General features: G+C 43.5%; 1 protein-coding gene across 5 annotated transcripts in view; it reads right to left on the bottom strand.

The window, feature by feature from the left end:
* The window catches only part of LOC135546061 (rho guanine nucleotide exchange factor 12-like), a 69,833-nt gene that overhangs the window by 17,396 nt on the left and 25,406 nt on the right, over nucleotides 1-27,031 (bottom strand). Inside the window, exons 3-16 of one of the 5 annotated variants that reach the window (XM_064974171.1) lie at nucleotides 17,818-17,838; nucleotides 16,847-16,941; nucleotides 11,520-11,576; nucleotides 10,358-10,456; nucleotides 9,167-9,216; nucleotides 7,934-7,991; nucleotides 7,470-7,672; nucleotides 7,156-7,233; nucleotides 6,283-6,402; nucleotides 4,374-4,481; nucleotides 3,914-4,051; nucleotides 1,370-1,468; nucleotides 1,025-1,135; nucleotides 768-866 (exon numbers count right to left, since the gene is read on the bottom strand). In XM_064974171.1, the coding sequence (XP_064830243.1) occupies nucleotides 768-866; nucleotides 1,025-1,135; nucleotides 1,370-1,468; nucleotides 3,914-4,051; nucleotides 4,374-4,481; nucleotides 6,283-6,402; nucleotides 7,156-7,233; nucleotides 7,470-7,672; nucleotides 7,934-7,991; nucleotides 9,167-9,216; nucleotides 10,358-10,456; nucleotides 11,520-11,576; nucleotides 16,847-16,941; nucleotides 17,818-17,838 (1,336 nt within the window). Of the gene's footprint in view, nucleotides 1-767; nucleotides 867-1,024; nucleotides 1,136-1,369; nucleotides 1,469-3,913; nucleotides 4,052-4,373; nucleotides 4,482-6,282; nucleotides 6,403-6,523; nucleotides 6,610-7,155; nucleotides 7,234-7,469; nucleotides 7,673-7,933; nucleotides 7,992-9,166; nucleotides 9,217-10,357; nucleotides 10,457-11,519; nucleotides 11,577-16,846; nucleotides 16,942-17,817; nucleotides 17,839-27,031 lie in introns of those variants that run through there. The other 4 variants (XM_064974172.1, XM_064974174.1, XM_064974175.1 and 1 more) reach the window with 4 other exon arrangements.

Here is a 27,031-nt window from a genome sequence, read left to right as displayed (position 1 = left end):
AAAGTACCCAATTATCACACTTAAGTAAAGATACCTTAATAGAAAATGACTCAATTAAAAGTGGAAGTCACCCATTAAACTACTACTAAGTCTAAAAGTATTTGGCTTTAAATATATTTACGTATTAAAAGTGAAATGTACAAATAATAAAACAAAATGCGTATATTAAGCAAACCAGATGGCACACTCCAACAATCAGACATAATTTACAAATAAAGTATGTGTGTTGGGAGTCCGTCAGATCAGAGGCAGTAGGTATGACCACTTGATAAGTGTGTGAATTGGACCATTTTCCTGACCTGCTAAGCATTCAAAATGTAACAAATACTTGTGGGTGTCAGGGAAAACGTATGGAGTAAAAAGTACATTACTTTCTTTAGGAATGTAGAGAAGTAAAAGTTGTCAAGAATATACATTAAAGAAAAGTACAGATACCACAAAAAAACTACTTAAGTAGTACTTTAAAGTATTTTTACTAATGTACTTCACACCACTGCTTCTGCCACAGCTCTGTGGGTTTTGTGTAATAACAACAGTGCAAGTCTGTGCTGGCTTGGGCCTGCAGTTTAAGTAAAAGCTAGCTGTGATCCTGTACTGACTGTGGATGAAAGCCGCTCGAGACTACAAGGCCCGTATTCACAATTAGTCTCAGAGTAGGAATGCTTATATGATTATATGGATAGGTGGTACCTGATCTTAGACCAGCATACCAACTCAGACTCTTGGTGAATATCGGCCCAGATGTAGGCTAGTTCAACTCTACTCACAGCGCCCCGGTCGATGAAGAAGTTGTGGAAGTCCATGAACACCCGTCTGGTTTCTTTGGAGTTGGTCTGCTTGCACAGGTCAGCGTAGAGGTAGCAGAGCTAAAGAGAAACATTTCCCATGATCAATGAGAGATGACAAACAGCACTGCACTGATATCCCATTTAAAAAAACTTATATTGTTGTCTGTAACTGGTCACAACACAAACATGGTCAGGTGTGTGTGTGTGTGTGGGGGGGGAGAGAGAGAGACTCTTACCAGCGGTGCAGGGTCAAACTGGGAGACGACGTGATGCAGGAACGCTGCAAGGTGGGCAGGTCTGGACTTGAGCAGCTCCATGCTCTGGAAACAGCTGCACTGGCCATTGACCTGAAATACACACAGTGTGTGTGTGTGTGTGTGTGTTACGAGCTAGCTTGACCTTGTTGTCAGACTGTCACCCTTTTACGGACAGATTTTTTTGGGACATGCCCTTGCATGCTCCGCTGTGTTTGTAAAGAATGTTAAAAACAATAGCAAATAAATCAATAGGCCTTCGATTTTAATTTTCAAAACCAAAGAAGTTATATGTTTTCCCTTATTTTGGATGTATTTAGGGCCTACCTGCTCCTGATCAGAGTCAAAGTAGTCGTCCTCAGCTCCGATGATCTGGGAGACGAAGCGTGAGGAGGGGCTGCTAACAGTGGAGGGGGACAGGGAGTCCTGGAGGAGGGGGGAGGAGAGGAGGAACACACAGCACTTAGATCTCTCCCTCATTGAGCGTTGACCGCTCCTTTCACTGAGGTGGCCAACAACATTTACCATCGAAGGGGTGTTGAATGAAGGTGGCTCCACATCTGCAGAGCATTAGTCATGTCCATTAGACACAAAATGGAAAGAATTTGACAAACAGAGAAGGACTACCTGGACTTGTCCAATAAGAAATGTAATTTTTGTTTTACGTTTTGAACGTTCTGTTGAGCTAAATCACGTCTATGCTCGCTTCGAGGCAAGCATCACTGAGGCATGCATGAGAGCATCAGCTGTTCCAGGCGACTGTGTGATCAAGCTCCCCTTAGCCGACGTGAGTAAGACCTTTAAACAGGTCAGCATACACAAGGCTGTGGGTACGGATTACCAGGACGTGCGCTCCGGGCATGTGCTGACCAACTGGCAGGTGTCTTCACTGACATTTTCATCATGTCCCTGATTAAGTCTGTAAAACCAACATGTTTCAAGAAGACAACCATAGTCCCTGTGCCCAAGAACACAAAAGACAACCTGCCTAAATGACTACAGACCCATAGCACTCACGTCTGTAGCCATGAAGTGCTTTGAACAGTTGGTAATAGCTCACATCAACACCATTATCCCAGAAACCCTAGACCCACTTTGGGGCGGCAGGGTAGCCTAGTGGTTAGAGTGTTGGACTAGTAACTGAAAGGTTGCAAGTTGAAACCCCCGAGCTGACAAGGTACAAATCTGTCGTTCTGCCCCTGAACAGGCAGTTAACCCACTGTTCCTAGGCCGTCATTGAAAATAAGAATTTGTTCTTAACTGACTTGCCTAGTAAAATAAAGGTAAAATAAAATAAATAAAACTCAATTTGCATATCGCCCAAACAGATGACGCAATCTCTATTGCACTCCACACTGCCCTTTTCCACCTGGACCAAAAGGAACACCTACGTGAGAATGCTATTCATTGACTACAGCTCAGCACTCGAACACCATAGTGCCCTCAAAGCTCATCACTAAGCTAAGGATCCTGTGACTAACCACCTCCCTCTGCAACTGGATCCTGGACTTTCTGAAGGGCCTTCCTTAGGTGGTGAGGGTAGGTAGCAACACATCTGCTACGCTGATCCTCAACACTGGAGCTCCCCAGGGGTGCGTGCTCAGTCCCCTCCTGTACTCCCTGTTCACCCACGAATGCATGGCCAGGCACGACTCAAACACCATCATTAAGTTTGCAGACGACAACAGCGGTAGGCCTGATCACCGACAACGACGAGACAGCCTATAGGGAGGAAGTCGGAGACCTGGCCGTGTGGTGCCAGAATAACAACCTATCCCTCAACGTAACCAAGACTAAGGAGATGATTGTGGACTACAGGAAAAGGAGGACCGAGCACGCCCCCATTCTCATCGATGGGGCTGTAGTGGAGCAGGTTGAGAGCTTCAGGTTCCTTGGTGTCCACATCAACAACAAACTAGAATGGTCCAAACACACCAAGACAGTCGTGAAGAGGGCACGACAAAGCCTCATCCTCCTCAGGAAACTTGGCATGGGTCCTGAGATCCTCAAAAGGTTTTACAGCTGCAACATCGAGAGCATCCTGACTGGTTGCGTCACTGCCTGGTACGGCAACTGCTCGGCCTCTGACCACCAATGCCCTACAGAGGGTAGTGCGTACGACCCAGTACATCACTGGGGCTAAGCTGCCTGCCATCCAGGACCTCTACACCAGGCGGTGTCAGAGGAAGGCCATAAAAATTGTCAAAGACCCCAGCCACTCCATTCAGACTGTTCTCTCTACTACCGCATGGCAAGCGGTATCGGAGTGCCAAGTCTAGGACAAAAAGGCTTCAACAGTTTTTACCCCCAAGCAATAAGACTCCTGAACAGGTAACCAAATGGCTACCTGGACTATTTGCATTGTGCCCCCCAACCCCTCTTTTTACGCTGCTGCTACTCTCTATTTATCATATATGCATAGTCACCTCAACTATACATTCATGTACATACTACCTCAATTGGCCTAACCAACCAGTGCTCCAACACATTGGCTAACTGGGCTACCTGCATTGTGTTCCACCCACCAACCACTCTTTTATGCTACTGCTACTCTCTGTTCATCATATATGCAGTCACTTTAACCATATCTACATGTACATACTACCTCAACCAGCCTGACTAACCGGTGTGTCGGTCTGTAGCCTCGCTACTTTTAAAGCCTCGCTACTGTATATAGCCTGTCTTCTTACTGTTGTTTTATTTCTTTACCTACCTATTGTTTACCTAATACCTTTCTTGCACTATTGGTTAGAGCCTTTAAGTAAGCTGTAAGGTCTACACAGGTTGTATTCAGCGCACGTGACAAATAAACTTTAATTTGAAATGTTTTCAGTTGCATGCCCTAATGAACATGAGCCAGGTCAGTCTTACCAGGTCTGGAGTGTCTTCTGGGTCGGGGGAGTGGCAGGAGTTGAAGCTGTCTCGGGGCGTGCTCTTTGGGCTGTGGTAGGACAACAAGTCTCTTTGGCACAGGCTCTCCGGGGAGGCAGATGCAAAACCACGGAGAACCTGCAAATGGATAACATTGGGTAAGCTATCAAAAACTCATCTAGCTAAACCTGGGACTTGTTCATTAGGCACCAAATGGAAGAAACTGGACTGAAACGGGGTGATTACCTGGACCTGTAAATAACAAACAATTTTCATTTGCCGTTGTGTGCCCTGATGAACACAGCCCAGGTTTGGGACAGAGAAGTGGGTTGTGGGTTTGGATGGTGGTGTACTCCGCCGTGAGATTAAGATCACAGTTGACTAATTCATTGTCCCTAATAATGTATTTACTCCACAGCTATGCCCACACACACCAGCAGAAGTTGAAAGTGACACTTACAGGGGACATCATACTGCTGCTCCATGAGAGTTCATTGCTACTGGAGGAAGGTGTGTGGTCCATGTCTTCCATGCTTCCATCATCTCCATCACCCAATCGCAAGGCATCCTTAGAATTAAAATCACAAAGTCAGTCACGTGCAGTAAATATAAATATGACCCAAAACTAAGCATTTTTTGGTTATATTTAACCTTTATTTAACTAGGCAAGTCAGCTAAGAATAAATTCTTATTTACAATGACGGCCTACCCTGGCCAAACCCTAACAACGCTGGGCCAATTGTGTGCCGCCCTATGGGACTCCCAATCCCGGCCGGTTGTGATACAGCCTGGAATCGAATCAGGGTCTGTAGTGACGCCTCTAGCACTGAGATGCAGTCTTAGACAGCTGCACCACTCGGAGCGTTACATCTACACTATATATACAAAAGTATGTGGACAAAACTTCAAATTAGTGGATTAGGCTATTTCAGCCACACCAGTTGCTGACAGGTGTATACAGCCATGCAATCTCCATAGACAAACATTGGCAGTAGAATGGCCTTATGAGCTCAGTGACTTTCAACATGGCACCGTCATGGGACGCTACCTTTCCAACAAGTCAGTTCGTCAAATTTCAGCCCTGCTAGAGCTGCCCCGGTCAACTGTAAGTGCTGGGTCAAACAAACTAAAAGTATAGCTATCATGCTTGTAAACAAATTATAGTTTAAAAATCATATTAATAGATTGCTTTTTACAAATAATGTTGTGTTGCATTTAACTGCCGAAAATGCTGTTATCGAGATAATAATTTCCTTTTTCCTTTATTGTGAATTGAAAACATCTAGGAGCAACAACGGCTGTGAAGTGGTAGGCTACACAAGCTCACAGAATGGAACCACAGAGTGCTGAAACGCGTGCCCTCAGTTGCAACACTCAATACAGAGTTCCAAAATGCCTCTCAAAGCAACATCAGCACAAGAACCGTTCGTCGAAAGCTTCATGAAATAGGTTTCCATGGCTGAGGAGCTGCACACAAGCCTAAGATTACCAAGCACAATGCCAAGTGTTGGCTGAGTGGTGTAAAGCATGCTGCCAATTGGACTCTGGAAACGCATTCTCTGGAACGATGAATCACGCTTCACCATCTAACAGTCAAAAGGACGAATCTGGGTTTGGCGGATGCCAGCTACCTGCCCAAATGCATAACGCCAACTGTAAAGTTTGGTGGAGGACTAATGGTCTGGGGCTGTTTTCATGGTTTGTGCTAGGCCCCTTAGTTCCAGTGAAGGGAAATCTTAACGTTACAGCATACAATTGAATTCTAGACAATTCTGTGCTTACATTTTTGTGGCAACAGTTTGGGGAAGGCCCTCTTGTTTCAGCATGACAATGCTACCCTGCACAAAAGCGAGGTCCATACAGAAATGGTTTGTCGAGATCGATTACCCAATATCAGGGCCCGACCTCATTAATGCTTGTGGCTGAATGGAAGCAAGTCCCCGCAGCAATGTTACGACATTAGTGGAAAGCCTTCCCGAAAGAGTGAAGGCTGTTATAGCAGCAAAGGGGGACCAACTCCATGTTAATGTCCATGATTTTGGATTGAGATGTTCGACGAGCAGGTGTCCGCATACTCATGTTTTCAAAGCATATAGTGTACATAAATTGAGCAGAACATGCAGATCAACTACCTTGGTGAAATAAATATCATGGTTAGCCTCAGATTAAAACTCGGGCCCAGAGTTTTACCTGGTAAGGTTATAGTCAGGGAAAACTCATTGGCCTGATCATGGCACTCACAGAAAACCACAGATTCTCACTAACTATTAGTTATTAACAATACATACTACAATATTAAAACTTAAAACGTCACATACAGTATGTTTTTGTATTTATTTATTCAGGGAGTGGGGGGTGATGCGAGTTACCTGTGCTCCCCCAGTGGCTTTACTAAGCTGCCCCTGCAGCTGTGGAATGTGCTTCTTGGCTTCCTGGATGTCCTTCAGTAGTTTGGGCGTCGGATTCCTGCTGTACTCCTCCTTCATTGCCTGTATGGAGGGAGAGGGTGAGGGCAGTGGAGACACTCAGTCAGACATTATTGGAATCCAAAGTAGCCAAGTCCATAAAATCATTTTTTACTTTAAACAGTATAGATTTGTACTCATTTACAAAAGTGTTTTTTTCACCACACTTGCTGTGGCTATACTGTGCTGGTAATGTCATGTTGACACACGTAGCAGCAGCGCAGTAATGTGCTTTGTGTGCGTAGTGGAGTGGGAAATGTGGCTCTGTGAAGAACTAGGGATAATTATTGGAGGGGGGGGGGGTTGACTGGTTCTCTCTGAGTGGCTGCCTGCTATAGAGTGACTGTTCTAGTCCAAAACCACAGGAAAAGTCTTGCTCTTATCAACACAAGCCACACACACGCCAGTGTTGTCCTGAACGTCTCAAAACGTATTAGAATACAATTATAGGACAAAGACCATGACTTCACATGCTTCAAAATTTCATCTCATCCAACTACAAAACATTGACCTCATATGTCCAGAGTGAGCGGTCTCTGAAAAACACTTTATAGACCAGGACCTGTATTTATAAACAGTCTCGAGTAGGAGTGCTGATCTCAGATCAGGTCTCCATGAATTCTTACTTATAATGATCTAAAAAAGCTAAACTAGATCAGCACTCCTACTGTAGACTAGATCCGTACTCGGAGACGCTTCATGAATACGGGCCCCAAATTTTGCATATGCCCAAATACTAACAGAGATGGTTTCTCCTGCACCAGATAGAATGCTCACCTGCAAATCTTCTTGCTCTTTGGACAACATCTTCTGCAGAATGTGCACCTTTTGGTTGTGTACGCTGTTGTTCTCTTCCTGTACAATGGGAATAAGACACACAGGGCTTGATCAGGACATGGAACCAAACACACAGTGGAAGAAATGAAACATTGAGTAAAGAAGCAGGGGAAGACAAGAGTTTTAAAGGAACAAACAAATGTAAACAATGTAAACAAACCCTGAAAAGCAGACAGGCAAAGAGGGATGACATGGAGAAAGAAGATGGAGCTCAAAGGAGGAATGCAGCTCAGATGTTAAAGAGGCGGTCATACCCATATCGGTAGAGGAGAGGTGATGCGGTCATGGGGGCTGTATGGTCGCTCCCCCATTGGCTGTCCAGGGGAGTTTGGAGAGGTGACAGAGGGCGACCCTGTCTGGGCCCCCAGGAACACCACCTTAGCCTCGCCCTCCAAAAGGGGGATCTGGGGCAACCCAGGGGGTCGCCCCAACACTGTGAGGGCCACATAGGAGCCCGCTGAAGAAATAAGATGGATACGGAGGTATGGTAAAAAAAAACTAAAAACTAAAAGTATGTGTAATAATAGGCCAAATACTCACTATCATTGCATGACTTTCCTAGCCTGGCCGCAGATGTTTGTGCTGTATTGCTAACTTGTATGGTATTTGGCACAACAACGGCCATATGAGCTGGAAATACAGCACAAATAGGAACCAGGCTATGACTTTCCGAGATCAATAACAAGCAATAAAACTAAAGTCACTCTACAATGCATACATTTTATGAGCTTTACTACTTCCACGTGGTTTGAATGTGTTACTAGGGTCCCGTTCACCTGGAAGAAAGGAAAAAAGTCAATGTGAGAATTCATTAAATTCTGCCTGGAAATCAAATGAGTTAATTCATCCACCTCTCACACACACACACACACACACACACACGGTTTTTGTGTTTTTTCTAATCTAACCAACAGGTGGCATTGTGGAGCTGGTGTTTTGGCTTGAATCCTCAGATCACAAAACAAAGTTGTGTGACTGGAGCATATAAGGAGAAGGCAACAAGGCACCTGAGTCGTGATCAGCAGGCAAGAAACGTATTCAAAATGAGCAGAAATTTTAATTTTTCCATTTCAAAACATTTCCCGTTTCGTGCCAATTGAACAGGACTCTGCAACTACTATGAAAGTGGTATGTATACAGTTGTGGCCAAAACTATTGGCAAACTTTTCTTAAATAATTCCCTATTTCTTTTTAAATAAGTTGAAATTGGCTACCTAGCTTATTCAAGCCCATTTCAAAATACAACACTGCCCACTTACGACAAAAAAACAAAGCTATTTATCTGACTCATTTTTCAAAGATGTCTAGAATTATATAAGTTTGGTGCTCTTGTAGGAAGTAATCACTCCCCTACAGCTGACTACAAATGGGCTAATAACCCACTAACTAGCAAAGGATATGAACAGAATGTGCACATGTTTCTACATGCAGCCCTTGCTTTGATCTCAAAACAAGCACATCTACTCATGACCACAGCTGTAAACACAGTCCAGTTCAAAGTAAATGGCACAGATCCATGTATGGCAATGGCATATTTGCATATAGGCCTACTGTAGCACTGATTGGCTATGCCGCACTGGTCTGCGTAGAGGTCTTTGTAGAGTATGGGCTTAGTCATGCGCAATACACCAATGCTTTCTGCCTACAACAAAATCTCTTGCAAAGTTGGTTTTGTTTCGGTGTGTTGCATTCAAAGTGGCTAATGTAGAATGATGTTCAATCTCGTGCTTCTCTCAGTGGGCTGATATTTCTTCTGCCCTCTGCCCTGCAGTCCCAGAGTTGCACATGGTCTCGGGCTACGGCGCACAAGCACGCAACTTAGAGGGAACATTTGTGGGGACCAAAAGTTTTTTTTCCAATTTGAACTTGTTTTTAAATAAATAAAAAAGTTATTTAAGCAAAGTGCAAGAGTGCCCTTTATTTTTGGCCGCAATGCCATAGATTAGTGTACCTTGATGATCCTGTCACCTGTCTGTACACCCGCACGCTCTGCAGCACCATCTAGGAATCAGAGGGGACGAGAGTCAGGAAAACACAGAACGGTGTACAATGTGAATAATGTCCAATATACCCATTACAATACCACTGTTTGCACTACAAAAGTAATGTTGAAGTACATCCTATATCGTAACATATATTACACCATAACTAGGGCCCTGAGTTTTTCCAGACCTGACCAGGAGAAACTCCAGGCCCCTAAACATAACAGTGGTTGTGGTGCTGAAGGGGCCCCATTAGGCTACTCCTCCTCAGACAGAGCTTTAGGAGCCCAGAGAGAGTGTTCATTATGAGATAGCATTCAGAGGAATATTATAGGGTCAGGAGACAACCGAGACATAGGTGGCACCAGAAATGAGTGCCTGTGCCATCACAACATAAACACCAGTGCGGCTTTATACACACCAGTCTGGAGCTTAGGCAACCAGGAAGAAATTCCTACCATGTCAAGGTACTGCTTTATATGTGTACTGTAATATCATCCTGTTGCAAAGAGTATACAGGTATTTTATATCAATCTAACTTTGAAAGTGTGGGAAACAAGTCATGACATTTGACAAGAAATTTGACTGAAAGGAGTGATATAGCGTACGCTTGTAGTAATAAAGTACATGAATGCATTACTGCGTGTTAGCACCTTTGGGCTGTGTATGGGATACTGAGAAGCAGCCTACACCGCTTGTGTCCACGGCAAAAATAATAGCCTTCACAACTTTAAAAATGGGAGAAACATGACCAAGCACATCCATAAGAGTACACACACATTGAGAACCAGAGCTCTTCCCTTTTCTCTCTCTCTCTCGACACTGCTCTACATTGAGACCTGTCCCCAATGTGTGCAGCTCATTATGCATCAACTGCTGGCCCAGTGACAACAGACATCAGCCTCTATAAGGGACAAGAGCTGCCCTGGATTCAGGGCCTGCTAGAATTCCCATCTCTCACACAGATTATATGGTAGTACATCAGAGCCTTAAACTAACATCCTGGATAGTTCACGACTTCTTAAAAACTTTTTTTTTTACAGTATTTGCCTGAGTTTGGCCCTGTGACCAGGTACATACATAAAAATAACTATTGAGGATGAAAAGTAGCGAAGGCAAAGACCATGGCTATTCCCATCGTGGGGGTGAGTTGACCTTACCCTCTTTGACAAGCTGCACAAACACGGGGTTGTCTCCGCTCACCGTCAGCCCAAAGCCATTCTCATCTTTCTGAATGATCACACATCGCTGGACAAGCCCTTTGCAGGACAGAGAGAGAACAATGATGTCACATACAGGGCCTCACATTCAGTTCAACGCAGGCCAGTTTTGTAGGTGAACTCAGACACACAGTAGTGTCGTGTGAAGGGGAGGTAGCAGGCCTAAAGAACAACACTGTGAACCGAGGGTGAAGGATTCAAACGAAGACGACTACTACACTCATTGGTCACTGTAACGGTTATGGTCAAATAAGTGCAAGTTATTGAAACCTGTAGGCTAATCTACACACATCTGTTAGCAAGTGGAGAGTTAGTGGAAGAGTGTATGTAGTGTGTTGTGATGTCAAGGCACTGCAATCAAAACCACACAAATTCATTGAAACAAAAGGGCACGCACACACAGGCACACATAAGTGCACGCACAATTGACCTCCCCCCAATACCTCTTGTACTGGGAGATAAGAGCAGACAGGTGTTTGGAGAGCAATAAGTTAGTAATTGACTGGGATGGACAGGGTCAGTGTGTGGAAAACTGGTACTGTGTACTCCACAAGTTTATCCAAAAGGCAGGCTGTGGAACGGTTGAGTACTGGCTGGGTCTTGTAGGGGAGAGCAATGCCCACGACATTCACACACCACACACAAACTGCTGATTCACTGTCATGACATGATTTTGTGAGTGACTTAAGTCGAAGTTGCCTACACTTTCCACTTTTGCGCCACCTGCGCAGTCAAACAAAAACACTACTAGCTGGCCCTTAAACCTTCCTTTATTATTGTTGTGACAAAGGTATTGCCGCCAATGCAGTGTGTGTACACCCAAGCAGGGGGGCAGTGCAAAGAGTCGTGTGGGTGGAACATTTGGTCAGGGGTATAGCTGACACGGATGGGAGGGTGGGAGCAAAACGAAAGACAGAGGCTGGGCCAGGCGAGAGGTGAGATCCAAGCCCTGGGCTGAGGGAAGGGTTGGGGATCGGTAGGAGCAGAGGGGGGTCAGAGGGAAAAAGAGGGCGAGAGAGTGAGAGAAACAGCACTAGCAGTTTCAGCCAGCCTACAGGCAGGCAGGTAGCTAGCCTAGCAACACCAACCAGGAGCAGCTTACCACAGGACTCAGGCTTTCCCTCCGCTAGAACACAGTCACTCTTCTGCACCAGAACGTCTGGCCCACCAGAACACAGGCGGGGGAGGCAGAGCAACAACATCCAACAGAACAACAAGCAGTGCAAAAAGAAAAGAGAAATCAAAAAAGAAAGAAAATTATAGGAGAAAAAGTTGGGGACAGAGAAATCAAATAAAACATTAGCAAATAAACAATGAATGGGATGGAATGACAGGAGTGTAGCTGTCTGCGTATGAATGAACTAACTAACTAACTAAGGCACAATGTTTGACAAGTCCACAAACAAGGCATTAGAACATATAGGCTTAGTCAAAGGCTTTTGACACAGTTGATCATTCTATATTATTGAGTAAGTTGTCCTCAATAGGCCTGGGCACTGTATGTGGTTTCAGAAAAATCTCAGTAATAGAACCTATTGTGACAGAAGGGGTCAAATCTGAATCCTTGAAGTGAATAAAAGGGGTACCCTAGGGTTTGATTCTGGGGCCACCATTGTTTACACTGTATATGAATAACTTTGGAAATACTGTGAAAAATACACTGCTCAAAACAAAGGGAACACTAAAATAACACATCCTAGTGAATCAAATATTTTTATTAAATACTATTTTCTTTACATAGTTGAATGTGCTGACAACAAAATCACACAAAAATGATCAATGGAAATCAAATTTATCAACCCATGGAGCTCTGGATTTGGAGTCACACTCAAAATTAAAGTGGAAAACCACACTACAGGCTGATCCAATTTTGATGTAATGTCCTTAAAACAAGTCAAAATGAGGCTCAGTAGTGTGTGTGGCCTCCACGTGCCTGTATGACCTCCCTACAACGCCTGGGCATGCTCCTGATGAGGTGGCGGATGATCTCCTGAGGGATCTCCTCCCAGACCTGGACTAAAGCATCCGCCAACTCCTGGACAGTCTGTGGTGCAATGTGGCGTTGGTGGATGGAGCGAGACATGTCCCAGATGTGCTCAATTGGATTCAGGTCTGGGGAACGGGCGGGCCAGTCCATAGCATCAATGCCTTCCTCTTGCAGGAACTGCTGACACACTCCAGCCACATGAGGTCTAGCATAGTCTTGCATGAGGAGGAACCCAGGGGCAACCGCACCAGCATATGGTCTCACAAGGGGTTTGAGGATCTCATCTCGGTACCTAATGGCAGTCAGGCTACCTCTGGCGAGCAAATGGAGGTCTGTGCGGCCCCTCCAAAGAAATGCCACCCCACACCATGACTGACCCACCTCCAAACCGGTCATGCTGGAGGATGTTGCAGGCCGCAGAACGTTCTCCACGGCTTCTCCAGACTGTCACATGTGCTCAGTGTGAACCTGCATTCATCTGAAGAGCACAGGGCGCCAGTGGCGAATTTGCCAATCTTGGTGTTCTCTGGCAAATGCCAAACGTCCTGCACGGTGTTGGGCTGTAAGCACAACCCCCATCTGTGGACGTCGGGCCCTCATACCACCCTCATGGAGTCTGTTTCTGACCGTTTGAGCAGACATGCACGCTGGAGGTCATTTTGCAGGGCTCTGGCAGTGCTTCTCCTGCTCCTCCTTGCACAAAGGCGGAGGTAGCGGTCCTGCTGCTGGGTTGTTACCCTCCTACGGCCTCCTCCACGTCTCCTGATGTACTGACCTGTCTCCTGGTAGCACCTCCATGCTCTGGACACTACGCTGACAGACACAGCAAACCTTCTTGCCACAGCTCGCATTGATGTGCCATCCTGGATGAGCTGCACTTCCTGAGCCAATTGTGTGGGTTGTAGACTCCGTCTCATGCTACCACTAGAGTGAAAGCACTGCCAGCATTCAAAAGTGACCAAAACATCAGCCAGGAAGCATAGGAACTGAGAAGAGGTCTGTGGTTATCACCTGCAGAACCACTCCTTTATTGGGGGCATCTTGCTAATTGCCTATAATTTCTAGCTGTTGTCTATTCCATTTGCACAACAGCATGTGAAATTTATTGTCAATCAGTGTTGCTTCCTAAGTGGACAGTTTGATTTCACAGAAGTGTGATTGACTATGAGTTACATTGTGTTGTTTAGTGTTCCCTTTATTTTTTTTGAGCAGAGTATATACATTATACAGTATTGTACTCTGTTGTACCATCAGTAAATAATAGAAATGAAGTTGTCCAGGCCACGTTTGTCTGTTTTAGATTACAGGGATATAATATACAGCGACTTCAGGAAAATATTCAGGCCCCTTGACTTTCCACATTGTTACATCCTTATCCTAAAATGGATTAAATAAAATGTTAAAAGGTCATCATCGATCTATACCCAATAATGACAAAGCAAAAACAGGTTTAGACATTTTTGCAAATGTATTTAAACAGAAATAGCTTATGTACATAAGTATTCAGACCCTTTGCTATGAGACTCAAAATTAAGCTCAGGTTCATACTGTTTCCATTGATCATCCTTGAGATGTTTCTACAACTTGATTGGAGGCCACATGTGGTAAATTCAAATGATTGGACAAGATTGGGAAAGAAACACACCTGTCTATATAACGTCTCACAGTGTATGTTAGAGCAAAAACCAAGCCATGGGGTCAAAGGAACGGAAGGAGCTCCGAGACAGGATAGTCGAGTCACAGATCTTGGGAAGGGTAACAAAAGATCTCTGCTGCATTGAAGGTCCCCAAGAACACAGTGGCCTCCATTCTTAAAAATAGAAGTTAGGAACCACCAAGACTCTTCCAAGAGCTGGCCGCCCGGCAAAACTGAGCAATCGAGGGAGAAGGGCCTTGGTCAGGGAGGTGACCAAGAACCCGATGGTCATTGTGACAAAGCTTCAGAGTTACTGTGGAGATGGGAGAACCTTCCAGAAGGACAACCATCTCTGCAGCACTCCACCAATCATGCATTTATTGTAGAGGGACCAGGCGGAAGCCACTCCTCAGAAAAAAAAAGCACATGACAGCCCGCTTGGAGATTGCCAAAGAACATCATCAAACCTGGCATTATCCCTACGGTAAATCATAGTGGTGGCAGCATTCTGCTGTGGGAATGATTTTCAACGGAAGGGACTGGGAGAGGAGTCAGGATCAAGGAAAAGATAAACGAAGCAAAGTAAAGAGAGATCCTTGATGATGTCCTGAACGCTCTGGAGCAGGTTCTCAGACTGGGGCGAAGGTTCACCTTCCGCACACAGCCAAGCACACAGCCAAGACAACACAGGAATGGCTTCAAATCTTCAAATGTCCTTGAGTGGCCCAGCCAGAGCCCGGACTTTAACCAGATCGAACATCTCTGGAGAGACCTGAAAATAGCTGTGCAGCGTCGCTCCCCATCCAACCTGACAGAGCTTGAGAGGATCTGCAGAGAAGAATGGGAGAAACTCCAAATACAGGTGTGCCAAGCTTGTAGCATCATACCCAAGACTCAAGGCTGTAATTGCTGCTTCAACAAAGTAGTGAGTAAAGGGTCTGAATAGTTGTGCAACTGTATATCAGTTTTATTTCCAAAATCCTGGTTTTGCTTTGTCATTATGGGGTATTGTTTGTAGATTGACGAGGGAAAAAAACCAATTGAACCAATTCTAGAATAAGGCTGTAACGTTACAACATGTGGAAAAAGTCAAGGGGTCTGAATACCTTCTGAATGCACTGTACATGCATGCAGCAGCTTCCACAATTAAACCTCTAGATGCTGTTTTCCATTGTGCACTCAGATTAATTACTAGTGATAATTGTAGAACTCAAGACTGCGTATTGTATCAAAAGTAGATTGGGCCTCTCTGTATGTAAGAGAGCAGCGTTACCTTTTGTTTATTTACAAAGCGCTCGGACACAAAACTTCCGATGTATCTGACGACACACGTCAAAGTCAAAACAATAGAATACAATACAAGAGCACAATATTAGACTGTGCTCGAGGTTCCAAGGGTGGCTTCTGATTTAGGGAGAGCTGCTTTTGCTTTTTATGCTCCACAGATGTGGAATGTGTTGCAAAGGAGGCTCAGGCTTGAACGCATGCTGCCCTGAAGGGAATTTAAAACATTAGTGGGGAATGCTCGTGTTTGATGATTTAGTATTTTATTGTGTTTTGTATTGATGTGTGTTTGTATTGTGCAGGGCTCATTTGAAAAAGAGACTTGGTCTCAATTTGACACCCTGTTATATGCTAAAAAGTGAAGCAAGTGCCGCTGGCTAGCTGACTAAACTCTTCTGATAGTGACCAGGCTTTGTGGAATTCAGCTCGGACTTCATCGATTAGCCTAAGGTCAATACAAAATAAATCATTATGAAACGCTTACCTTGCACCTATGTTTGTCCTCTGCAGTTAGCTGCTGGTAAATTTATTGACATGGCTAACCTTTGTTTAACCAGCTAAGCTGCTCACTGCTCTAGCTTTCTAGGTAATAGGCTGCGTTAGTTTCCACTTCCTCTTCCAATTATAATGTGGGGAGGTCAAAATAATGAAAAACTATCTACAAAATCCATTCAATTTAAAATGTTGATTATTCCTTCTTTGCCATTATCATTCACCTTCTAACCTACGATGTGTTTGCCTGCAAGTGAAATATCATGTCTTGATCGGATATGATCGTTAGGAAATAGGAATCATGAAACACAAAAAGGCGAGCCAAAAGGTGAAATATAGAGAGTAAAAGACGTGGACATGCAACAGGGGTAAAGAAAAGTCTATCAAAGTCAGATCTGAATAAAACCTCATCCAATCTCTCATATTTTGATAATATTATTCTACTAAAGATTGGAAGACATAGCTTGCTGCTTCTCTGTGTAACTGTGCTTTAGGCTGAGGGAATGAGACTAGAGTTTGGGCCTACACATAAGAAAGTCAACTGAAGTGAAACAGAAAATCATTCTGAGACCAGTCTTGTGTAACCTCTGAGATAGACTCCTCGTGCCCTCCAGCTTATCTTTAAATCGCCCTGATTGTTTGATGAGTATCAAGAGAGCTGGTGACTAGTCATCATACCCAAACATAATTTGGGCTTTTTCTCTTATATGCCCATATTTCAATAGTGAACAACAAAAAGTTGGCTGGTATTTTTTCACTGGGCATTAAGGTCACCAACCAGCTTTGAGCAAGTTGAATTAATAATGCATTCATTTGTGCACAATAACACTGAACAGAAGAAGTGATTGTGCAACAAAGATCTGCTATGAAAGACATGGTACCCTTAAAGATTCAGAAATGCAGGTGCAGAGCAGAGAAAGAAACTGTGGCAATATTTTCCACACAGTGAACATACAGCATAGTGCATAGCATACACCATCGATTCACACCATCCCATCATGCTGATTGAACCATTCATCTGTGCGTTTACCTGTAGGGTCAAACTCATGTGAAGCGGAGACTGACGGTTTATCACTTTTGGGTTTCTTGTCAGGGGGGTGGTCTTTACTGAGAATGCTACTGCTTCTGAAAAAAAAGAGCTTTGTAAAAACGAGGAAACATCTGAAAAATGTAAACAAAAGTTAACCTGATGAGCATTGGAGAGCACCACCACTCATCTATCAAAGAACAATATTTAATTAGTGAGCAGCTACTAGGCCTAAAACACTGACAACTGTCCTTTTCTATAGGAAACATAACATACCATTTCAATGTTGTGGAGTGCCACTAATAACTGCCATGCTGATGGGAATATCCACAATCCCACAACAAAGAAACTCAAATTGTTCACTCAATAGCCACCCCCATCACCGACGAGGTGAAGAGGACATCCTATGAATCATGATAACTGTATTTGACAGATGAGCTGGACTGGAGTGGCTGTGCAGCTGAATAGGTCTGTAAGAGCAAGTGAATGGGCTCTCGTTAGAGGAATGTCGTAAAGCCAGACTCCGGGCCCTGCTCTGCATACATGTGGCTGTGAAAGGCACGTTTTCTCTCCGGACTAGGCAGAGATGGGTCGTGCTAGAAGAGGCACTCCTTTGTCCCCCTCCCCTATCTGAGTTTTAAGTGAGGAGGACCACTGTGTGTGTGTGTGTGTGTGTGTGTGTGTGTGTGTGTGTGTGTGTAGAGCAGGCTTCTCCTAAAGGCTGCTTAATTTCCTTAATCTGGCCTGTGTGTTCTGTTGGTGGATTGGTTTACAACATTACTTCTGTGTTGGGTAGAAACATCAGATTCACAGGTACAAAAGCAGCTGCCTGAGTCCTGTGTTGCTTAGTTGGTAGAGCATGGTGCTTGCAACGCCAGGGTTGTGGGTTCCATTCCCACAGGGGACTCGCTACTTACTGTAAATCACTCTGGATAAATTGCTAAAATGTAAATGTATGAAATCAGGTTTCTTACCTGTTTTCTTTATTGGGAAACCTGCAAGGTAAAAGAGGGGAGTGTCATAATCATCATAATCCGATTCGAGCAACACCACCAAGTGACGACGACATCAGCAGACAACTCAAACAAGTACTTTGCAAGGGGACTTGGGAGCAGGAAAAACAAGACGTCTACTGAAGCAAGACTCCCGAGACTGATGCTCGTAAACATCATAATCCTGATGACACTACACCAGCTTTCTTCAGCACAGACAGTAGAATCTCCAAGATTAAAAGCTTTGCCAGGTCAAATTTCCTTCTCCCCCTTCTTGGATCTTGACCAATTGTGTCCTTTACAGTTCAAAAGCAGACCACTGTCATGATCATAAAATCTGAGTCATGCTCTGCTTGGTCTGTTGACTGGGATGCTGGCTGGCTGTAGTGCCTTGCCAGGATTAATGTTCAGTGGTAGGGTGGAAAGTAGGGAATCGATACACTGAAATATATCTAGAAAAACATTGATTGGAAGGGCTGAGACCATTCATCACAATGATTGACCTTACAATATAGAAGAGGAAAAAAGCAGATTATACGCTGTTCATTTCAGCTCCATTACATCAGTAAGGAAGCACATTCCAGGAGCTTGAGACTTCATGGGAAACACACTGATGGAGGAAATGTCATTGATCTTTGCTGGCCAATGTGTGGATTAGCATCGGTAACTATGTACCAATGCTAACAATTTTAAATGCTAAAAACTTATATAACCCAAATGAATGAATAGGCTAGCCCATGAAGGATGGAAAAAAATAACAGGCCAGAGAACGGATGCATCCATATGTCGTTTTCCCCTCTTATTTGCCTTAAACAAGCGTACTGACCCAGACTTGGGGAAAAGCTAACCTCACCTGCCTAGAGGCTGAAAATAGGGACAGATTCTCAGAAACATTGAACACTGCTGGCAGAGCTCCCGTTTCCTGAGTGATAAACGCCCAGGCTGTATCACAACCGGCCGTGATTGGGAGTCCCATTGGGCGGCGCACAATTGGCCCAGGGTCGCCCGGGTTTGGCCGGTGTAGGCAGCAGTCATTATAAATAAGAATTTGATCTTAACTGAATTGCTAAAAAACAGGTTCAATACATTTTTAAAAATGTATTTGATTCCATATATATTTCTGCATTTCTGCAGCATTGAATGTCCCAAAGAACAGAGCGGACTCCATCATTCTTAAATGGAAGAAGTTTGGAACCACCGAGACTCTAGAGCTGGCCGCCCGGCCAAACCGAGGAATTGCTGAGGTCACTGATGGTCACTCTGACAGTGATCCAGTGTTCCTCTGTGGAAATGGGAGAACCTTCCAGAAGGACAACCATCTCTGCAGCACTACACCAATCAGGTCTTTATGGTAGACTGGCAAGACGGATGCCACTCCTCAGTAAAAGGCACATGACAGCCCGTTTGGAGTTTGCCAAAAGGCACCCAAAGGACTCTCAAACCATGAGAAACATTTATTGCTTATTTTATCAGGTAAGTTGACTGGGAAAAAATTCTCATTTACAGCAACAACCTGGAGAATAGTTAAGGGGGAGGGGGGGATGAATGAGCCAATTGGAAGCTGGGGATGGTTAGGTGGCCATGACGCTATGAGGGCCAGATTGGGAATTTAGCCAGGACACCGGTGTTAACACCCCTACTCTTAAATGCCATGGAACCAAAGAGAGTCAGGACACCCGTTTAACATCCAATCCAAAAGATGGGTGATCTTTTTTCATTTTGAAACCATGCCTCCTACTGGCCCTCCAATACCACTTCCAGCAGCATCTCGTCTCCCATCCAGGGACCAACTTCGCTTAGCATCAGTGGCAAGACAGCAGTGGGATGCAGGGTGGTATGCTGTTGAATTCTATTTTAATGTTTGGATTCCGTGATCCTGTTCGTGTTCTTCCCTATCACATATTTTATAGGGATCTAGTTAAGATTTAGGGTGTTCCCCCAGTCCGAGGGTACACCTTACTCTGATGACTATGGGTCTGGGAAAGAATACACTGTTTTCAAACAATGAAGCCTAAAAAAAAACTACTTAGGAATGACTTGGGTAAGCTGAATATAACTAATATAATAATGAGGCTACCTCTTGACTAAACAAGTCTAGGCCAATTAAGTAAGCTAAATCATTGGTACTGTCTCATAAAAGGGGTGATTGGGTACAAATACATAATGGTAAATCAATTTTTAGATAATAAAAATTGGCATTTAACCTTCAATGTCAATTAAGAAAAACATGCATTTTCAATCGATTATTAAATAGTTTGCTATTATTTAAATGCTTACAAGCAGGATTGTCAATCTCAAACATTTATCTCTTCCAGTGATGAACACATGGGTGTCTCATGGTCTGGTGGGATATGCAAACTAGGTGAACTTGAAGCACTTTTATCTCTTGAATGTTTTGACATTCAAGTCCAAAAAGGTCACATTCTGGGCATTTCTGCAATGGGAAAATATGTATGGAAGGTCTCGCTGAAATCAAAATGGGGTGTCGTCAAAAAGTGATCGAATTCAAATTGATGTGCACATCAAGCTGACGACTGATGATGAACTAGTAATCTGAAGTGCCAAAGTTCCAGTCCCTCTCCATCAATACTGAAGTGAGACCAAATTTAGTATTGTGGTTTGTCAGAGTGAATGTCGACCGTATGGGACATCTGTCTCACCAACTAGCCATATTAAATCTCTTTTCTAGCGACACTGAATCCCATTCAGCGAGGCAATGACAAGCTGAATGGCCCATTTATGAAATGTTCTCAGACTGTAATAAGTTCCAGAGACGGCTGCCTGCAACTCCCTCAAAACGCCAGCGGAGAAATGGAAAAGTAAGCACAAACAACCTCAATGAGGTTAAACCCAGGGACTTCTAATCATAGCTTGACGATGTGTTGTTCTCTCCCTCAGTGAATCATAGGAGAAATGGAAAGAAAACTAAGAGCATTTGCACTCAAAATGAAATGATTCATTATGGAAATCTGGTCACCTAGATGGTACCAATATCTGCTAACTTTGAAAACCAACATTAATCATGATTGAGCACAAGTCTTTGCTAAAAGACTTCCTGAATGCTATATAAAGATATTGGGCTGTATTTCAAGAAAGCAAGGCTCTACAGTGCAACCATTTTATTTGCATATGCGCCAAAAGATTTAGCTGTGTGACCTGGAACTTTATATTTAGGGGCACCAGTGCACCTAGAAAATAAGAAAAAAAAAAAAAAAAAAACGTTTTAAAATCACTCAGATGATAGATTACTTCAGATTAATGACAGTCATTACTACCAAGAAAATGTTACGTAAAATATTTTTTAAATTGTGCTCCTAAAATGTATTTTAGTGTACTCCTACATTTTTTCAACTTGGCCGCGCATGTGTAAAAAAGTTCAGTGTAGAGCCCTGGAAAGTATTCCAAAGACAAATGTCTTGTGAACTCATGGGCCAGTGTGAGGCCGGGAGGCAGAGACTTCACAAAACACCCATCTATAGGTGCCCGTACTGGGACTTGCATTGGAAGAAGAGGGCAAAGAGGGAGAAATTAGAGGGAGCAGCAGAGAACAGGGTGGGGAAATGGGAGGGGCAGTAAAGGCAGTAAAGGCGGGCCAGGCTTGAATACTCAATTGAGGTTTTGTGTTTTCTTGGAAAACTGTGGTGGAATGGGCCACGAGGGCCTGGATCAGGAACACCCCCAAACTGAAGAGGACGCCGAAAAACAGAGCTCGTCTGTGAGGGACTTTCGACAAGAGAGGGGTCAGAAGGATAGACAACAGTGAACTGTGAGAGGAACTTGCCATGCTGTTACCCTGGTTCAGAGGAAAACTCCAGGTTTTCGTTTTCCCTTGATGGAGCTACTAGTAACTGTTAGAGAGTAAGAGGCAAAACGAGAGGCTTTAAATCTGTCCAAAAGCTATACACTGAGGTATTTTTGAATGGAGGTCATTGAGTGTCATTTTTTTTCATTTAGTTGATTTACAACTAAAGACTTAGTTGATCTAATAGAAATTTGGCAATGTTTAGGTATTCAGAACCTTTTGCTTTTTCCACATTTTGTTAAGTTACAGCCTTAACACTGCCTCCACAAGCATTCGCTACACCTGCAATAATATCTGCTAAATCACGTGTATATGTGACCAATAAAATTTGATTTATTAAAACATTTATAAAGTAAAACAAAAAGATTGGCACCACCAAGACTCTTCCAAGAGCTGGCTGCCCGGCCAAACTGAACAATCGGGGGAGAAGGGCCTTGGTCAGGGAGGTGACCAAGAACCCGATGGTCACTGACAGAGTTCAAGAGTTCCTCTATGGAGACCAGAGAACTTTCCAGAAGGACAACCATCTCTGCAGCACTCCACCAATCAGGCCTTTATGGTAGAGTCGCCAGACGGAAGCCACTTCTCAAAAAAAAAAAAAAAAAAGACACGACAGCCCGCTTGGAGTTTGCCAAAAGGCCCCTAAAGAACTCTCAGACCCGGAGAAACAAGATTCTCTGGTCTGATGAAACCAAGATTGAACTCTTTGGCCTGAATGCCAACCGTCACGTCTGGAGGAAATCTGGCACCATCACTAGAGAAGACAGTGTAAAAAATAAAAAATATGGGTGGCAGCATCATGCTGTGGGGATGTTTTTCAGCAGCAGTGACTGGGAGACTAGTCAGGCTTGAGGAAAAGATGAACGGAGCAAAGTATAAGGAGATTCTTTATTGAAAATCTGCTCCAGATTCTTCAGAACCTCAGACTTGGGAGAAGGTTCACCTTCCAACAGGACAATGACACTAAGCTCACAGCCAAGACAATGCAGGGCGGCTAAGGGACAGGTCTGTGAATGTCCTTGAGTGGCCCAGCCAGAGCCCGGACTTGAACCCAATCTGAAAATAGCTGTGCAGCGATGCTCCCCATCCAACCTGACAGAAATTCCCCAAATACAGGTATGCCAAGCTTGTAGTGTCACACTCAAGAAGACGCAAGGCTGTAATCGCTGCTAAAGTTGTTTCAACATAGCACTGATTAAAGGGTCTGAATACTTATGGAAATGTGATATTTTTCATAAATTAGCTGAAATTTCTAAAAACCTCTTTCGCTTTGTCAATATTGGGTATTGTGTGTAGATAGATGAAGATTTATTTATTTTGTTAATCATTTTATAATCAAAGGCTGTAATGTAACAAAACATGGAAAATGTCCAGGGGTAAGAATATTTTCCGAATACACTGTAAGTGGACACACGTGGCATTTTGGCAACTTACCTTCTCTATTCATCTCTATGGCCTGCTCTCACACACACACACACACACACACACAATCAGCCACTCATTGGCTAGAATGGTCCCGCCTGATCTCTCATCCTCACGACTGCCTCCCATCTTTGAGGACATTTATTTCCATTGTTAAGAGTGATCACTTGAATATCTTGTTAATATAATTGAGCATCTTTGCTACAGTCTAACCAACTATCAACTAAATGTAGTAATGGAGTAGTAATGGAGTTAAGCTAAAAACACAAAATGTCTCCAGTTTTGAACCTTTCAGCGTAACACTAGGGGTGTAACGGTACAAGTATACGCACCTAACCGTTTGGTACAGGAACCTCGGTTTGGTCAGCACTGTGAATCTGAATGAATACATAAAACTAGTGATGCAATCGATATGACATTTTTGGCCGATACCAATATTCCCAATATATTTTCCTTGCCAAGTTCAGTGTGTCAAATTAGAGGGCCTGTTGTCCGGACATCTGGCAGTCTATGGGGGTGCCACAGGGATCAATTCTTGGGCCGACTCTCTTCTGTATACATCAATGATGACGCTCTTGCTGCTGGTGATTCTCTGATCCACCTCTACGCAGACAACACCATTCTGTATACATCTGGACCTTCTTTGGACACTGTTTTAACAAACCTCCAAACAAACTTCAGTGCCATACAATGCCAACTGCTCTTAAATGCAAGTAAAATGCTTTTCAATCGAACGCTGCCCACACTTGCCCTCCCCTCCAGCATCACAACTCTGGACAGTTCTGACTTGTGGATAACTACAAATACCTAGGTGTCTGGTGTAGAGGTCGGCCGATTAATTAGGGCCGATTTCAAGTTTTCATACAAATCGGAAATCGGTATTTTTGGGCGCCGATGTGCAGATTTTTTAAAACCTTTAACTAGGCAAGTCAGTTAAGAACACATTCTTATTTTCAATGACGACCTAGGAACGGTGGGTTAACTGCCTCGTTCAGGGGCAGAATGACAGATTTTCACCTTGTCAGCTCGGGGGATCCAATCTTACAACCTTACAGTTAACAAGCCCAACGTAATAACGACCTGCCTCTCTCGTTGCACTCCACAAGGAGACTGCCTGTTACGCGAATGCAGTAAGCCAAAGTAAGTTGCTAGCTAGCATTATACTTATCTTATAAAAAACAATCAATCATAATCACTAGTTAACTACACATGGTTGATAATATTACTAGATAGTGTCCTGCATTGCATATAATCTGACTGAGCATACATTACCCTGTTTATGACTTCAAGCCTTTCAACTCCCGAGATGATGCTGGTGTAATCGAAGTGAAATGGCTAGCTAGTTAGCGCGCGCAAATAGAGTTTCAAACGTCACTTGCTCTGAGCCTTCTAGTTGTTGTTCCCTTTGCTCTGCATGGGTAACACTGCTTCGAGCCCAGGGAGGAGCGAGGAGAGGGACGGAAGCTATACTGTTACACTGGCAATACTAAAGTGACTATAAGAACATCCAATAGTCAAAGGTTAATGAAATACAAATGGTAGAGGGAAATAGTCCTATAATTCATATAATAACTACAACCTAAAACTTCTTACCTGGGAATATTGAAGACTCATGTTAAAAAGGAACCACCAGCTTTCATATGTTCTCATGTTCTGAGCAAGGAACTGAAACGTTAGCTTTCTTACATAGCACATTTTGCACTTTTACTTTCCAACACTTTGTTTTTGCATTATTTAAACCAAATTGAACATGTTTTTATTATTAACTTGAGGCTAAATTGATTGTATTGATGTATAATATTAAGTTAAAATAAGTTAATTCAGTATTGTTGTAATTGTCATTATTACAAAAAAATAAAATCCTAAAATACAAAAAAATAAAATTGGCCAATTAAATTGGTATCGGCTTTTTTTGGTCCTCCAATAATCGGTATTGAAAAATCATAATCGGTTGACCTCTAGTCTGGCTAGACTGTAAACTCTCCTTCCAGACTCACATTAAGCATCTCCAATCCAAAATTAAATCTAGAATTGGCGTCCTATTTTGCAACAAAGTATCCTTCACTCATGCTGCCAAACATATCCTCGTAAAACTGACTATCCTACCGATCCTCGACGATGTCATTTACAAAATAGCCTCCAACACTCTACTCAGCAAATTGGATGTAGTCTATCACAGTGCCATCCATTTTATCACTAAAGCCCCATATACTACCCACCACTGCGACCTGTATGCTCTCGTCGGCTGGCCCTCGCTTCATATTCGTCACCAAACCCACTGGCTTCAGGTCATCTATAAGTCTTTGCTAGGTATCTCAGCTCACTGGTCACCATAGCAGTACCCACCTGCAGCAGATATATTGCACTGGTCACCACCAAAGCCAATTCCTCCTTCGGCCACCTTTCCTTCCAGTTCTCTGCTGCCAATGACTGGAACCAACTGCAAAAATCATTGAAGCTAGAGACTTTTCCCTCACTAGCTTTAAGCACCAGCTGTCAGAGCAGCTCACAGATCATTGCACCTGTACATAGTCCATCTGTAAATAGCCCATCCAACTTCTTCATCCCCATACTGTTATTTATTTTGCTCCTTTGCACCCCAGTATCTCTACTTGCACATTCATCTTCTGCACATCTATCACTCCAGTGTTTAATTGCTATATGGTAATTATTTCACCACTATGGCCTATTTATTGCCTTACCCCCCCTTATCCTACCTAATTTTCACACACTGTATATAGATTTTTTCCCTATTGAATTATTGATTGTATGTTTGTTTATTCCATGTGTAACTCTGTTGTTTGTGTCGCACTGCTTTGCTTTATCTTGGCCAGATCGCAGTCGTATATGAGAACTTGTTCTCAACGAGCCTACATGGTTAAATAAAAGTCCCGACACATTGGTTACGCTCACTTGTATTTCATGTCACAACAATTAAATCGATACGTATGCTATGATGCTGGTAAAGTTGTCTCACGCACTTACAGTGCTGGTCATAATAAAAAGCTAGCTCGCTCATGGATGCAAACAATGTTCTTCCCCAAAAACATAGTGAAACAACAATCTGTTCAAGTTGCTAGGTGTCATCATCCAGCCACAATAGCAGACTTTGCGGTTAGCCTTCAAAATAAAAAGTATTATTTTTATTAATTTGCATCACTGTCAACGACATACTGATATTTTGAAGGCAAACCACAAAATCCACTATTATGCAGAATCCTTATTGTGGCTAGCTTCACAACAAAGTCCAGTCGAGCCTCACTAGCCAGATGAAGCTAGCTGGCTGCTTATAACATTAGCTTTGGGCAAAAGGGTTAAGTAGCTGGCTAGCTATTTATTTACATGAACTGAAGTTCAATAGGCAAACAACAATACTTAGAAGGATTCCTAAATCCTTGCTAAGAATAATTTAAATGGCTGCAGTTTCTACTGGTCATTTTTCAGGCTGGTTGTATTGGTGCTAGCTAGGTACCAAGCGAAAGATATCTACCCCAGAAGTTGCGGTCAAACAAATGATGCTTTATTACCAACACGGTATTGTAAGCACATCGTTCGTGGCCAGTGTTTGCAGAGTTTTTGTACATCTTTGACAGAGATACTGTATCTTTTTTTGACACGCAAAAACCCAAACGGCGTTCCATAGCATGTATGTCTTGAAGCTAATAGCAGTGACGCTATTACTGTGTAACTCCGGTAGGGCAACATCGAAAAATAGCACACTTGGTAGTGCGTATCGGTGCTCGACCAGTAGGCGAAAGCCAAACATCACCCACAACAGAGAACGGTCCAGGTCAATGAATTCCATTACCTTGGCTTTAATGGATTTCGCCTTTTGAGTTATCTTGCTGAAATGTTCTTACTCTTTCAAATGACTGCTCGACTTGACTGCTCAAGCCACACAGCAGACATTGTGGGCTAGGTGCCGTTATTACGGCATGTACCTACGTCATACAGGTATGCATGTCAGCTTTG

This window comes from Oncorhynchus masou, chromosome 9, assembly GCF_036934945.1.
Source record: "Oncorhynchus masou masou isolate Uvic2021 chromosome 9, UVic_Omas_1.1, whole genome shotgun sequence".
In the NCBI taxonomy this organism is placed as follows: Eukaryota; Metazoa; Chordata; class Actinopteri; order Salmoniformes; family Salmonidae; genus Oncorhynchus; species Oncorhynchus masou.
Note: the sequence above shows the minus strand (reverse complement) of the source record. Positions and strands in the feature narration are given on the sequence as shown.